The 15704-nt window shown below is 35.9% G+C and overlaps 1 protein-coding gene and 1 long non-coding RNA gene across 2 annotated transcripts in view; one reads left to right on the top strand and one right to left on the bottom strand.

Annotated features, from left to right (window-relative positions):
- The window catches only part of CCDC148 (coiled-coil domain containing 148), a 278990-nt gene extending 276834 nt beyond the window's left edge, over positions 1–2156 (top strand). Inside the window, exon 15 of the mRNA XM_021923638.1 lies at positions 1871–2156. Within this exon, the coding sequence (XP_021779330.1) occupies positions 1871–2017 (147 nt within the window). The 3' untranslated portion in view covers positions 2018–2156. The remainder of the gene's footprint in view (positions 1–1870) is intronic.
- LOC110740877 overlaps positions 1–15504 on the bottom strand; it is a 76150-nt gene extending 60646 nt beyond the window's left edge. Inside the window, exon 1 of the long non-coding RNA XR_002516102.2 lies at positions 15459–15504. This is a non-coding gene — a long non-coding RNA (uncharacterized LOC110740877). The remainder of the gene's footprint in view (positions 1–15458) is intronic.
- Positions 15505–15704: the final 200 nt, after the last annotated feature.

Below are 15704 nucleotides of genomic sequence, written 5' to 3'. Positions count from 1 at the left end.
TATAATCATCTGGTGGTGCTGCCATTAACTATATAAGAATACAGAAAGAAAAACAGATTTAGGCAAAGGGAGAATTTGTTTTACTTATACCATGTTTAGAGTAAAAGTATCTAGTACGTATTTACAAGAAACTGATGGGCTGCCTGTGGGGAAGGGAATTGGGAAGATGGAAGTCCCAGTAGTGGGGAGATCTCCATTTCATGCTCTAGCTCTGCAAAAATTGAATAATAAAAAAAATTTAAGCCTCACAATGTGGAGCTGAAGAGAGGTGAGTCCTAGATGTAATTGGGAGTCAATGGCATACAGGTTGCACATGAATCACTGGAGCACATGAGAGTGGACCAGGGAGAAGACATTGAGACAGAAGAGGAAAAACCTGGGTCTTAGGCTCATATTTGTTGCTTCTCAGACACAAATCTCTGTATTATTCTTGACTTCATACTCATTGTTGCCCCAAGCCCTGAATCTGATCAACTGCCAAGTACTATTGATTCTTGTTTTCATAGTGTTTCTGACGATTATCTCTTCCTTGCTACCAGCCAAGTTCAGACATTTATCACTTTATGTCTAGACAATTGTAGTAAATTCCTAACCACTCTTTTGGCCTCCGTTTCTTTTTTCCCTGCTACCTTAATTTATTCTGAACTTACAATCAGACCCATCTTCCTATGCAACTACAGTGATTATATTATTTTTATTCGAAAACCAGAAACAAACATACCCTAGTAGCTCCTTAGACTCGGCATGGCCATGCGAGCCTTTTAAGTTCAAGTCCTTGTCTGAGAAGCATCTGTTTCCAGTGTTCCTCAATGATAACCAGTGCTCTGCTCAAACCACCCTTATCCCAGGTTGACCTATTTCACCTCTGAGTTTGTATGTATCTTCCTTTCTCATTAGGTCTCTCTTCCTCCCCAGTCTGCTTTATAGACTAAGTTGGACTTTAAGGGTAGTTCAATTGCTCATCTTCACCTGAGACCATCCTCATGCCGCCAGCACCAGGAGATGCTCCCTCTTGTTTTACTACTTTTAGGGCATCTGCCACATGTTGCCATAATCTGTAGTTATCTGTCCACATTTTTATTACCCCAATTCGCCTAAGAGCTCCTGGAGGGGCTGCTTTTACTAGCTTATTATCGCATCCTCTAGGGGGACTTCAAATCCATGTAAAATGCCTCATTAGGTAAAATCCATATGTGGCCACCTTCTTATCATTTCAAACAGTCTCTGTTGACATTTAATATTCATAGGAGGAGGGGAAGAGGAATAAGATCCAATCAGCTATAAATGAAAACAGAAATTGAACTACTCATATGTCTACTCCCACTTAGATTGATGGAGGCATTTTCTACTTCTGTTTGAAATAGAAACCCAGCCTTGGAAGAAAAGTCCTATTGATTTTGTTTTTCAAGTGGTGGCCATGTGTTTAAGCTTAATTTACATATTGCCAAATGATGGAGAAATTAAGATGCTTTTTAAAGACAGATGTACGAGGTTGTGGCTTAGATTTATTTTAATCAATGCTTATCTGTATTTTATAATTCCAGCCAGCAATAAGTAATAAATAGATAGTAGCACTGAAAGTAAGCTTCTTTTACTTCATCTTCTAATAATTTTAAGGCATTATATTTTGACTAATCTAGTACACAATATTCTATACACCCTACATTGGAAACCACTGAAGTACTGAAAAGTGATAATGTCAAAAAGGTTTGGATGCTTCCAAAATATAGTCACTGTATTCACAAAGTTTACTGTCACCTAGTCATCTGTCCAGAAAAAAAAAAATTAGTTTGGGAAAACATGAAACTAAATGTTAAAAGTTATTTTAGTTCAATGAATTGCTATTTAAATTGTATTTTTATTTCTACAGATAATTTCTGACCCTAGACTTCGCTTCGAGTTAGCGCTTCGAGAAGCTGGACTTCATAGAACACTTTATGCCAAAGAGATATTACCAAAAATTAGTCCTCGAAAACCTCCAAGGAAGGACATGGAGTCTACTGTATTTAAAATATAGAGCTCATCCTCAAATTCTATATGTAAAGAGCATTTTTCTTTGAAAACATTTATATGGATAATAATAATTACTACTTTCTAAAATGTTTGAAATATCAGACATAGAAATCATAGCATCTATTAAAACAACTTTGCCTTTCTTTTGTGATTCTTAGAATTTTATGCACTATATTTCCTGTATGTTTAAGTTATATTTAATAGTAGTAAATTCCCCCAAATTATGGAACTTAATTATGGCACATATAGTACTTATACTATAATTTAGCAAACTGCATGTTGGAGGTTGTGTTATCCTATAAAAAGAGCTCAAAATAACTTTGTAAGAATTATAAATTATGTAGCTGCTACCTGCTAATGTTCATTTCTGCTTGTTATTTCAGAATTTGACTTTTTAATTATGGAAACTTCATTATCATTAATACTTCTATTATTTCTTGATTATTTTAAGAGGAGACTCAACCTTTCTCTAAATTTAGAAACCAATTTGGTACACCATGTTTACTGCAAACCAATCATCCAAACAATTTCATTTTGCAAATTAGCCCTTAAGAATAAATTAGAAATTAGAAAAAGCATTTCAAGCATGGGAATATCTGTTTTGGTTTGGAAACATGTATATTTGTGTGATTGTTTAGAAGAAATATTTAAAATTTCATAATATTTGGAATGCTGTCAAAAGTTCCAAATTATTAAATATTTAGATGATTTTATAGAAAAGGAGCATTTCAAACAAAACTCAAACATAAATATTTGACTATTTCTAAAAAATGATTTTTCAAGCAGAATAACAAGTTAGTGTTGTTGAAAGTTGCCATTGTTACCGTTAAGATTACCCCCACTCCTTTTTCTCTCTATTGCAGCTCCCTGACATTTCCCACCTGCCTCCCAAGGGTTGCAACCTCCGTGCAATTACTGGAATAATGTAAACAAACAAACAAACAAACAAAAGACGTGTCCATCTAGTGGAATCTTTGACTTTATGATTGTCCTCAACATCATGGAAATAAAAAATACAAGTACAGCCTTGTTAGAATAAATCTTCACAAAAGATTCTATGGGCAATATCCTTATCTGCATTCCAAAATTCATTCTAACACCCTTCTTGTTGCCGCATCATAACATCTCATAAAAAGAGAGGAAGGAGTGTTTAACAAGAGCTAGGGAGTAGTGAGCATTATTGTTATCCTTACGGTGTCTCCCAGGGTTACGGTGTTCCTTTATGGGTCCTCAGTTTGCTTGATGTGGCGCCTCAGACATAGACCCAAGAAAGCCCTGCCATGTCAGAGCATACCCCGTCTAAACAGCATGACACCGATATTCCTCAGAGTCCACAGATCCTTCCCAGCATCAACATCCACACGGATGTCCAGAAGATCACACTCAGATTCCAGCTGAGTATCATCCCCTTTACGTTTTCCCAACAGACTAGTAGCTGGTGATAGTACTGTGAGGGATAGCACCACCATTTTGAGAACAATCGACTGACATGTGGAGGCTCCTTGTAGACTCTGGGTATTAGACCTTTGTCAGATGGATAGATTGCAAAACATTTCTCCCATTCTGTAGGTTCTCTGTTCACTCTGATGATAATTTCTTTTACTATACAGAAGCTCTTTAGTTTAATTAGATCCCATTTGTCCATTTTTGCTTTTGCTGCAATTGCTTATGGCATTTTCATCATGAAATCTTTGCCTGTGACTTTGTCCTGAATGGTATTGCCTAGATTTTCTTCTCAGATTTTTATGGTTTGGGGGTTTTACATTTACATCTTTAATCCATCTTGAGTTCATTTTTGTATAAGGTATAGGGAAGGAGTCCACTTTCAGTTTTCTGCATATGGCTAGCCAGTTCTCCGAGGACTGTTTATTGAATAAGGAATCCTTTCCCCATTGCTTTTTTTTGTTTTTCAGATTTGTCAAAGATCAACTCTAACTAGCATTTTTTAATGAAACAAAATTGAATAAAGAAATCTGAAATCCAAATGGCCAATGAACATATGAAAGGATAGAAGTACCAATGAAAGCCCACAATGAATTGCCAATACATACCCACCAGATTGGCAATAGTGTCAAGAAATCTAAACATATCAAGTAGTGATAAGATAGAGCGATGGGAAACGCCTACTGGTAGTAGGAGTGTAAATTGGAAGCATTTGAACTTGTCTGATAAAGTTGAAAGTATTCATACTCTTTGATCCAGCAATTCTACTGCAAGATAGATGCTCTTGAGAAGCTCCTGCATGTGTGTAGGAGGACATAGACTAGGATTCCCAAATGAAAACAAGCAGAATGTTCATCGACAGTAAACAAATATAAAAAATGTGGTATATTCAAATACGGAATTGCGTTCAGCAACGAAAATGAATAAAATAGCATCATGGACATAATATTTAGTGAAAGGAGCCAGATACAAGAACATGCATACGGTGTAGTATTATATTTATCTAAGGTACAAAAGCAGGACAAACTAACCTATATTATTTAGGGATATATGCATAAGTGGCAAAATAATAGAGAAAAATGGAATGGTTAAAAGTAAAATCAAGGTAATGATGACCTCTCAGAGATGGAGAGACAGTTGGGAGTGGGGGCTTCCATGTTACTGAAAACATTTTATTGCTTAACCAGGGTAGTGAGTATAGGATCTGTCTGATTGTCCTTTAATGTTTACATAAGTGTTTTATTTATATACTATAATAGGTAATACTATAAATTCCCAATAAAATTTAAAAAATTAGAAAATTATGAAAAACAATATTTTAGTATATAAGTGCATTGGAAATAATCTTTTTAGCCAACTTCTGATTTAATATCCTTAATTTACATGTATTTCTGAGACAGGGAGGCCAGTCCCTACTCAGGAGTCATATTTACCCTGACATGGGATAGGATCCCCTTTATTTTCGTCCTCCCCAACCCATGTGCTCTGCTTCATGACTCTTGCCAGTCTAGTTAGACTAGTAGGCTTGAAAAAGAAAGAACAGAGAACATACCTGATAGGAGTAAGCACTGGGCCATGAAATTTTATTTCAATTACCTGTGTTTGTGTATAGTGGGTCCTAAGAAAAATACATTTATTAGTGGGTAATGGTCCAAAAAAATTTAAAAACCACTAACCTCAATTCCATGGTTAACAAATGGGATATCCTGATACAGCTCCACATCTTTGCAGATGATGGGCTTGTTTCAAACTGAAAGGAAAGAATGTAATCCATCTGGTAGAAATTCCCTTACCTTCCTACCGCCAAATCTGCAAGTATACCCAAATGGGCATTTACCTTTTGCATCCTCTGGCAGATGCAGCAACCCTCCCTCTATCAGACATCAATGTTTCCATGTGTGTTTTGGGTTCATCCCATCTCAACTCCGCAAGAACTTTTCTTTTCTGTTTATTCTTTTTCTCTCCTATATCTTCAAGCTCTCTCTCAGCATACACATATGCTAGAATAAACTCCACTTTAAAAAGAAATCTCCATTAACTCTATGTTGTCCCCTAGCTACCAGGCTGTATCTCTGCTCCTCTTCTCAAGCAAACATTTTTAAAGAGTTGCCAATAGCCATTAAATGTCTCTTTTCATCTTTCAGTTACTGTCACTCATTTGATTTAGCTTTGCCTTCAACTCCTCTGACACTGCTTTCAGCAAGGTCACCAATGAACTGTGTGTTGGCAAATCTGATGACCACTTCTCAATTTTCATCTTACTGACTTCATGATATTTGATTCAGTTGACAACTTCCCCATCTCAGAGCATGCTTTTCTCTTGGCTTCTATGATACCAGCCTGCTTTACCTCTTGCTTCTCTGGTCATTCCTCAATTCCTTTTCTGACTCTTCCATCTCTATCCATCTCTAGATGTTGAAGTGCTCCAGGATTAGACCCTTTAACTCTATCTTTTTAATTGTATTATCAAAGGGAACATCCTTCAATGCTATACTTTTAGCTTTAAATTATGTCTTTTGAGTGTTTTTTAATTTACAGGTTTTCCCCCTCCATCCATTTTCCCCTTTTGCATTTTATTTTTTGAAGAAACAAAGAAATTTATATGCAGAATTACCTTTGCTGGATTTTGTTGACTTTATCTTTTTGGTGTATTAATACTTTAATATATTCCTCTCTCCTGTGTTCTTTGTGTTTCCCATAAATTGGTAGTTGACCCAGAGGCTTTATCAGACATAAGATTCAGGTCGTTCTCTTTTTTTCTTTTTTCCAAGGCTGCTTTATTGTGGTGGTGTGTTCCCCCAGCAGGATATACATATTGTCTGATGGAACATCTTTTTGCAATTTTTGCTGCCACTAATTCTCAACGCCTAAGTCCATTAATTAATTACAGATTGTATGGTAGAGATATATTCAAATTCAATCACTCTTTCCTTTATTACCTAGAAAAATTATATAAAGAAAAAATTTTCCTCTTTTGGTATTTGATAGTATAAGAGGAGTAGGCTAAGTAAGTGTTTACATTTTGTTTTTTGTTTGTTTGTTTGTTTTTTACTTAACAGTTTTACAAATAGTGAGTTTATTCTTTCACATCCTACAAAGTTGATCAATTTTGTTGTATCTTTATGAAGTTATGAATTTAAATGTATTTGATCATTTAATGTATTAAAGTGTTATCCTTACTGATGCTCCATTTATTCCCCCTTTGCCCAATGGAAACCTTTTCAGTTTGGCTCATGAATTCTATTAAGATAGCCTAATAGACTTGGTAACTCCCTTGCTATTCCAGTTATCTATTGCTATGCAATAAAACTTAGTGGTTCAAACTTCATTTTAAAAAATTATTTCTCATGTTTCTATGAGTCGACTGGGCTCTACTGGGTAGTTCTCACTTGGGGCCTATATTAATTTCCTATTACTGCTGTAACAAATTACCACAAATTTAATGGTTTAAACAATGTAAATCTATCTTATAGTTTTGGGAGGTCAGAAATCAGAATTGAATCTCACTGGGCTAAAATCACAGTGTTGACAGGGCTGTATTCGTTTCTCAGGGCTCTAGGAGATAATCGGTTTCTTTGCCTGCTCCAGCTTCTAGAAGCTGCCTATAGTCCTTAGCTTATGCTGTCTTTCTTTTATCTTCAAAACTAGCAATAGCATGCCTAATCCTTCTCACATCCCAGCACGCCACACTCCTCTTCTGCCTCCCTCTTCCACTGTTCAGAACTCTTGTGATCACATTAAGCCCACTCTGATAATTCAGAATAACCTCCCTGTTTTAAGGTCAGGTGATTAGCGATCAGAATGCCCTTTGCCATGTAACATAACATTAACAGATTATGGAGATTAGGAAATTGACATCTTTGGGAGACGTTTTCTGCCTACCACGGGGTATATTATAAATTTGTAGTCAATTGCTAGTTGAGGGTGTAGTCATCCAAAAGTTCAACTTGGCTGAATGACCAAGAGGACTCACTTACCTCACTGGCAGTTGATGCTGGTTGTTGGCTGGGAGCTCATCTGAGGTTATCAATGGGACTGACCACCTACACATGACCTCTTAAGATGGCTTGGCTTTTCATAGAATGGTAGCTGGGTTCCAAGATAGAATTTTCCAAGAGCAAACATTCTGAGAGGTATAAAATGCAAGCTTCTAGACCAGTTAAGATCTACTGCTGGAACTGGGATAGAGTCTCTTCCTCCATACTTTTTTCATCAAAGCAGTCATAGAACTCCCCCAGATTAAAAGGAGTTGAGAAAAAGGTCCACTTACTGGTAGCAAGGTCACATTGGATAAAAGTATGTGAAATAGGAAATATTTTTGCAGCCACTTTTTGAAATCTGTCATGTTTGCTATTGGGCATAACAAGATGTTTAAAGCTCATTTTTTTTTTCACTTAGCAAAAGTTTATTGAACACTTACTATGTGCCAAGCACATGTGAGTAAAAAGAACCATATCATATCAAAGTGTCTTTTCATTGTTGTTATTTTTAAAATTTTTTTATTATACTTTAAGTTCTAGGGTACATGTGCACAATGTGCAGGTTTGTTACATATGTATACATGTGCCATGTTGGTGTGCTGCACCCATTAACTAGTCATTTACATTAGGCATATCTCCTTATGCTATCCCTCCCCCCTCCCCCCACCCCACGACAGGCCCCGGTGTGTGATGTTCCCCTTCATGTGCCCAAGTGTTCTCATTGTTCAATTCCCACCTATGAGTGAGAACATGTGGTGTTTGGTCTTCTGTTCTTGCAATAGTTTGCTGAGAATGCTGGTTTCCAGCTGCATCCATGTCCCTACAAAGGACATGAACTCATCCTTTTTTATGGCTGCATAGTATTCCATGGTGTATATGTGCCACATTTTCTTAATCCAGTCTGTCATTGATGGACATTTGGGTTGGTTCCAAGTCTTTGCTATTCTGACTAGTGCCATAATAAACATACATGTGCATGTGTCTGTATAGCAGCATGATTTATAATCCTTTGGGTATATACCCAGTAATGGGATGGCTGGGTCAAATTGTATTTCTAGTTCTAGATCCTTGAGGAATCGCCACACTGTCTTCCACAATGGTTGAACTAGTTTACAGTCCCACCCACAGTGTAAAAGTCTTCCCATTTCTCCAATCCTCTCCAGCACCTGTTGTTTCCTGACTTTTAATGATTGCTATTCTAACTGGTGTGAGATGGTATGTCATTGTGGTTTGATTTGCATTTCTCTGATGGCGAGTGATGATGAGCATTTTTTCATGTGTCTGTTGGCCGCATAAATGTCTTCTTTTGAGAAACGTCTGTTCATATCCTTTGCTCACTTTTTGATGGGGTTAAGCTCATTTTGAATATTTCTTGCTCTGACCTGGAACTAACATTTTCTCTGAGAAGCCTTGGTTCTGTTTATTGGAAAATGGTAATTCAAAACCAAAATTTGGACGCAAAAATACACATTGCTACTAGGTTGGTCTTCTATTCTTGACCTTTTCAATGAGCATGGTTAGAAAATACACACACACACTCCCATACATATACATATACATATACATATATACACACATACATATACATATACATATACATATATATACACATACATATATACAAAACAGGCCAAGTGCGGTGGCTCATGCCTGTAATCCCAGCACTTTGGGAGTCGAGACAGGTGGATCGCTTGAGGCTAGGAGTTCAGGACCAGCATGGCCAACATGGTGAAACCCTGTCTCTATTAAAAATATGAAAATTAGTAAGGTGTGGTCGAGAGCACATGTAAGCCCAGCTATTCAGTAGGCTGAGGCATGAGAATCACTTGAACCCAGGATAGGTGAGCCGAGATCATGCTCCTTTCGCACTCCAGCCTGTGGTGACAGAACAAGGTTATTCAAAAAAAAAAAAAAAAAAAAAAGAAAAGAAACAAAAAACAACAACAAATCCAGATATATGCATATATTATCTAAAGATAAAATATTTTATTTATTTATTCTGTTACTTCAAATTCCATAGGATTTTCACTTGATAATCTTGTATTTTACTTTTGTATTTTCTTTTTTCCTTACTGACAATTCTGGTGCCCAATTACACACAAATGTTAGAGTATGACATAACTACTAATTTACATTATCCCACATTTTACCCACAAAAGTCTTAGAATAAAATACCAATATAATAAAATCAAAAATAATAAAATTTGGGGTTATTACGCCTTTCCTATTCTTTTTCCTTTTGTTGTCTATATTGTGAGGGATTATGTAGATATTATACATATTCTCTTTTATCCGTGATTGAATCTTATTCTTTTTTTTTTTTTTTTGAGACGGAGTCTCGCTCTGTCGCCCAGGCTGGAGTGCAGTGGCCGGGACCCCGCTCACTGCAAGCCCGGCCCCGGTTCACGCCATTCTCCTGCCTCAGCCTCCTGAGAAGGCTGGGACTACATGCCTCGCAGAATCACAAATACCGCTAATTTTTTATTTTTAGTAGAGACGGGTTTCCCCACTCATGGTCTCGATCTCCTGACCTTGTGGATCTGCCCGCCTCGGCCTCCCAAAGTGCTGGGATTACAGGCGTGAGCCACCGCGCCCGGCTGAATCTTATTCTTTAAGTAAATATATATTTACTGATACCGTCAGTTATTATGTCAGTTTCTCTCTTGTCATTTAGGTTGTGTGAAGCCTGTTTTCCAGAAGATTATTCAGGAATTGGTCATCAAACAATGTTTTCTGGGTCCTTGAATGTTAATAACAGATTGATGGTCATCTTTATAGTTGAAAATAAATTTTTCCTGGGTCTAAGATACTTTATTCACATTTTCCTTTCTTAGCATAAAGTGTCAAAGGGCTGGTTATAATATAGTTTTCTTTCCCTAAGAATCACTTGATCTTTTTGCCTGATTAGAGTTTTTTTCACTTTCTTTATAATATAGCAGTTTTACTGGACTTTATCTTTGTGTTTGTCATTCTGGGTTAATATACTTAGTAAATTATATTCCCTTTCATAATGTAAATTCAATTTTATTTCAGGAATTTTTTAAAATTATAATTTTTAGTGTTTGTTATATTTTTTCCCCGGGACCCTTATTATGCTATTTTGCTATGTTGGATCTTCTTTGCCTATAGTCTTTATTTGTCACTTTGTTTTGAATTCTTTTAATCTCTTTCTTCATTTTTAAAAACTTTTTTATTTGGAAATAACTTTATAGAATAGCTGCAAGAATAAAACTGTTGTAACTTTAACCCAGATTCTCCTATTGTTAACATTTTATTCAACTTTTAAATTGCTTCTGTATTCTTCTTTAATTTGATTCATTTCTACAGCCTTTTTTGTCTTTCAAGACATTGACTTTTTGTTGTGATAAATATATACGATATAAAATTTACTATTTTAACCATTTTTAAACATACAATTAAGTGGCATTAAGTATTTTCACATTATTGTGCAACCATCACACCTCTACATCTTCAGAACTTTTTCATCATCTCAACCTGAAACTCTGAACCCATTAAACAAAACTACCCACCTCCTCCCCTCAGCCTGTGGTAACTACTATTCTAATTTTTTTCTCTATTAATTTTTCTATTCTAGGTACTTCATATAAGCAGAATCATATAATACTTGTCCTTTTTTGTGTGACTTATTTCACTTACCATAATGTTTTCAAGGTTCATCCATGTTGTGGAATGTATCAGAATTTCATTCCTTTTTAAGGCTGACAACATCTTCTATGTAGAAAACCTTAAAGATTACACACTTATACAAACTGTTAGAACCAACAAGCAAATGTCGTTTATTCATCTGTCAAAGGACATTTGGATTGTTTTCACCTTTTGGCTATAATAACAGTGCTATAAACATTGATGTACAAACACCTGTTCAAACTACTACATTTAATTCTTTTGCGAATATACTCAGAAGTGAAATTGGTAAATGATATGGTAGTTTTATGTTTAGGATTTTGAGGAACTGCCATGCTGTTTTCCACAGTGGCTTTGCCATTTTACATTCCCATTAGCAGTGCACAAGAGTTCCAATTTATCTACATCCTTGCTGGTACTTGTTATTTTCTGTTTTTGTTTCTTTGTTTGTTTGTTTGTTTTCTATCATAGCCATTTCAATGGGTGTGAATTGGTATCTCATTGTGATTTTGATTTGCATTTTCCTAATGCTGGTGAGAATTTTTTAGATGCTTTTTGGTCATTTGCATATATCTTCTTTGGAGGAATGTCTATTCAAGTCCTTTGCCCATTTTTGAATTGGATTGGTTTGCTGTTGTTCTGTTGTAGGGGAGCTCCATATATTCCAGAAGTTAATGCCTTATCAGATATATATAATTTCCAAATATTTTCTCCTATTCTGTAGGTTCCCTTTTTATCCTGCTGATAGTATCCTCTGATATACAAAAATTTTTAATATTAATGTCCAATTTATTTTTTCTTTTGTTGCTGTGTTTTTACTGTCATATCCAAAAATTCATTGCCAAACCCAATGTCGTGGAGCTTTTCCTCCATGTTTTCTAATAAGAGTTTTATAGTTTTAGTACCTACATTTAGAACTTTCATCCACTTTATTTTTTGTATACGGTAAGAATCCACTTTCATCCTTTTGCATGTGGATATTGTTTTCTCAGCACTGTTTGTTTAAAAGACTGTCCTTTTAATTGAATGGTCTTGTCACCCTTGTTGAAAATCAGTTGACCATATATGCGAGGGCTTATTTCTATTCCATTGGTCTGTCTGTCTTTAGGCTAGTACCACGCTAACCTAAAGACGTTAGTCTGATCACTGTAACTTTGTGGTACGTTTTGAAATCAGGAAGTCCTTCAATTTTGTTCTTTTTCACGATTGTTTTGTTCTTATTTTTTCAAGATTTTTTTGGCTAGTCAGAGTTCATTGAATTCCATACAAATTTTAGAATTTAAAAAATATTTCTGTAAAACAATGCCATTGGTTTTTAATGGGGAGTGCATTACATCTTTGGATTGCTTTGGGTAATATAGATATCTTAAAAATATTAAGTCTTCCAATCCATGAGCATAGGATATCCTTCTGTTTATTTATGTCGTCTTTATTTCTTTCAGCAGTATTTTGTATGTTTCATTGTACAAGTCTTCCATCTCTTTGGTTAAGTTAATTCGTGTTTTATTCTATTTGATGTTATTGTAAATGGAGTTGTTTCCCTTTCTGAATTTTTCATTGTTAGTGTACAGAAACACAACTGACTTTTGTACGTTGACTTTGTATCTTGCAACTTTGCTAAATTTGCTTATTGGTTCTAACAGTTTGTATAAGTGTGTAATCTTTAAGGTTTTCTACATAGAACATGCAAATGATCATTTTACTTATTTCTTTCCAATTTGGATGTTTTTATTTCTTTCTCTTGCCTAATTGCTCTGAAAAACTGTTTTGATGTTATCAGTGGGTTTTTCATATATGGCCTTTATCATGTTGGAAAATTTCCTTTAATTTCTGATTTGTCAAATATTCTTTTTAAATCACAAAACAGTGTTGAATTTTGTCAAATGCCTTTTCTGCATCAATTGAGATGATTGTGTGATTTTATTTACTTTGTTGTTAATGTGGAGTATTACATTGATAGATTTTTGTATGTTGAATGATCCTTGAATTCCAGGAATAAATATCTTTTGTTCATGGCATATAATCATTTTAATATGCTGCTGAATTCAGTTTGCTAGTATTTTATTGAAGATGAAACTGACATTTTTGAAGAACACAGTGTCATTTTAAACAAAATAGAATGTTTTCCATTTGGTCTTTGCTTTTTAAATTTTTATATTTCTTACTTCCTATTTTTAAGGTATTATCTGTTGCATTTTAATTCATTTGCTCCTTCTAGTGTACTCTTCATTTCTAAAATATTTTTCTTTTATTTATAATATTTCCAGAGATATATTACCTAATTTTTGAGTGTTTCTAATTCTGATTAATGTTATTTCATATATCATTTTCATAGTTGTTTAGCTTTTTAGTTATTTTATTTTTTTTAGGTTATAATTTTAATCTATTTTGTGGTAATGTTTTTCTAATGTGCATTAATTATTTTAGGGATATTACTTGGCTTCTTGATCTGTTATCTGATGTTGACTTAAGATCTGATCCTTCCTTTCCTCATTTACACTTGAAATTAGTTTTCCTTGATTTTTAGAAATAGTTGTTATTCAAGATAGTTTCTCTAACCTCATGGCTCTAGAGCTCTCTCTTTTGTTTAATTTGTGCAATATTCAACAAATTTGGAAGCTTATTTTCTGGAAATACATTTTCCCTTACTTTTATCTGGACCTTCCCTTTCCTTTAGTGCTCTTGTCTCTGTGCTGCTCAGATGGGCGTCTCCTTGCTGGAGACACTACAGTTTCTCTTCATTTGAACTCTTTGCCCTCAAAGTAAGTTTTGATGAGTTAGTTTGGGAGTTCATAGAGCCCAGACTTCTCTGGTCCTGTCAGACTTTACTGCAAACTCCTTTAACTCACTCATTATTAGAGGGTGTAAAACTCCTCTCAGTTTCAGATAAAATTTCCAGTGAGTACTTTTTGGATATTTTAGCATTCTCAAGTTCATCTGATGCCCCTTGTTTTTCTCTGGTTCCTCCTGCAAAGGTACTGATAAAGTGCAGTTTTTATTGGTGTCAGCGGTTACTCCTCATCCACTCATATTTTACAGTCTATGGAAATATGCTGTCAACTATTGTTTTTGTTTGTTTGAGACGGAATCTTGCTCTGTTGCCAGGCCGGAGAGAAGTGGCGTGATGTCAGCTCACTGCAACCTCTGCCTCCTGGGTTCAAGCGATTCCCCTGCCTTAGCCTCTTGAGTAGCTGGGATTACAGTTGTGTGCCATGATGCTGGGCTGATTTTTTGTATTTTAATAGTGATGAGGTTTCACCACCTTGGCCAGGATGGTCTCGATCTCCTGACCTCGTGATATGCCTGCCTCCCAAAGTGCTGGGATTATAGGCATGAGCCACCACACCCAGCCACTGTCACCTTATTTTTTTTTATTTTATTTTTTTATTTTTTATTTTTGCTGGGCGTGGTGGCTCAAGCCTGTAATCCCAGCGCTTTGGGAGGCCGAGACAGGCGGATCACGAGGTCAGCAGATCGAGACCATCCTGGCTAACCCAGTGAAACCCCGTCTCTACTAAAAAACACTGTCACCTATTTTTAAGGATGATCTCCATGGGTATTTGCCTTTGTTATCCTATTTGCTCTGTTTCTCTTTATAGGCTGATTTAAGGATATTCAAAACATTATGCCACTTCTGCTGTCATCTTCCTAGAATTCACCAAAAACGAACTCTTGATTCTGACTGCCTTTCCTGTACTAAACATGCTCCTTCCTCAAGCCCACTTCATCTCAGTCATGCCGCCACCATCTACCACAGTATGAAAACCTGACATCTGGGAGTCATTCATGATGCCCCATTTTTTCTCATTTGTAACATTTAATCTGTCAAACTTCTTGACTTCCTATCTCCTACACTGGAACCATACTGCTGTTGAAGGACATTTGCTGATGGAATATATTTGCCATTCTCACATTTGGGCAATGTCCCGCATTATGCCTCTATCTTCCAGAGTAGAAGCTAGAGATTCAGTTTCCCCAATATCTTGTGATATATTATCTTCCTATCAGATGCACCCATTTGAGACTGCAGTTCATAAGACAGCTATGTGATAAGGCAAGAATCCACTTCTGACAAGAGTAGCAGTGGAAGGTTTCAGCTTCAAGGAACAATAGTTGCATAATTTAAAGTATCTGGTTCTTAGTTCTTAGGCTAACTGATGTGAGCGAAGGTGCAGGGGACACAGCAGCAGTGGGTCTTCAGTGGGGCCATTTCCTGGTTAGAGTTGAGCATCTTCTCTAGTTGGATAGCCTCAAACAATCACTTTCCGGCCTTTCCAGAAATTCTATGAACTACCTAACACCCATAAAATATTGCTTTCCTACTTATATTAGCTCGAGAGGGTTTCAATATTTGCTACTATGGATGCAATGACATACCACTGCTCTTTTTTCAGTTCCTCTGATGCGCCCACCACAGCCTCATGCCCTCTGAAGACAATCCCTCCATCTCTGCAACTGTCCTCTCAACTACCATTTCCACTCTTTTCTGAAAATAGGAAGAAGAGAACATTTCAGTTTCTTTTTAACCTCACTTTAATTGCTGAGTACTGTTTTTCACAGCAAAGACTTCTGCACTACAGAAAAGCTAACTATAAAATTACCTTCTTTCCCTCCAAAGAGCTC

This window comes from Papio anubis, chromosome 10, assembly GCF_008728515.1.
Source record: "Papio anubis isolate 15944 chromosome 10, Panubis1.0, whole genome shotgun sequence".
Classification (NCBI taxonomy): Eukaryota; Metazoa; Chordata; class Mammalia; order Primates; family Cercopithecidae; genus Papio; species Papio anubis.
This window is presented reverse-complemented; position numbering and strand designations above follow the sequence as displayed.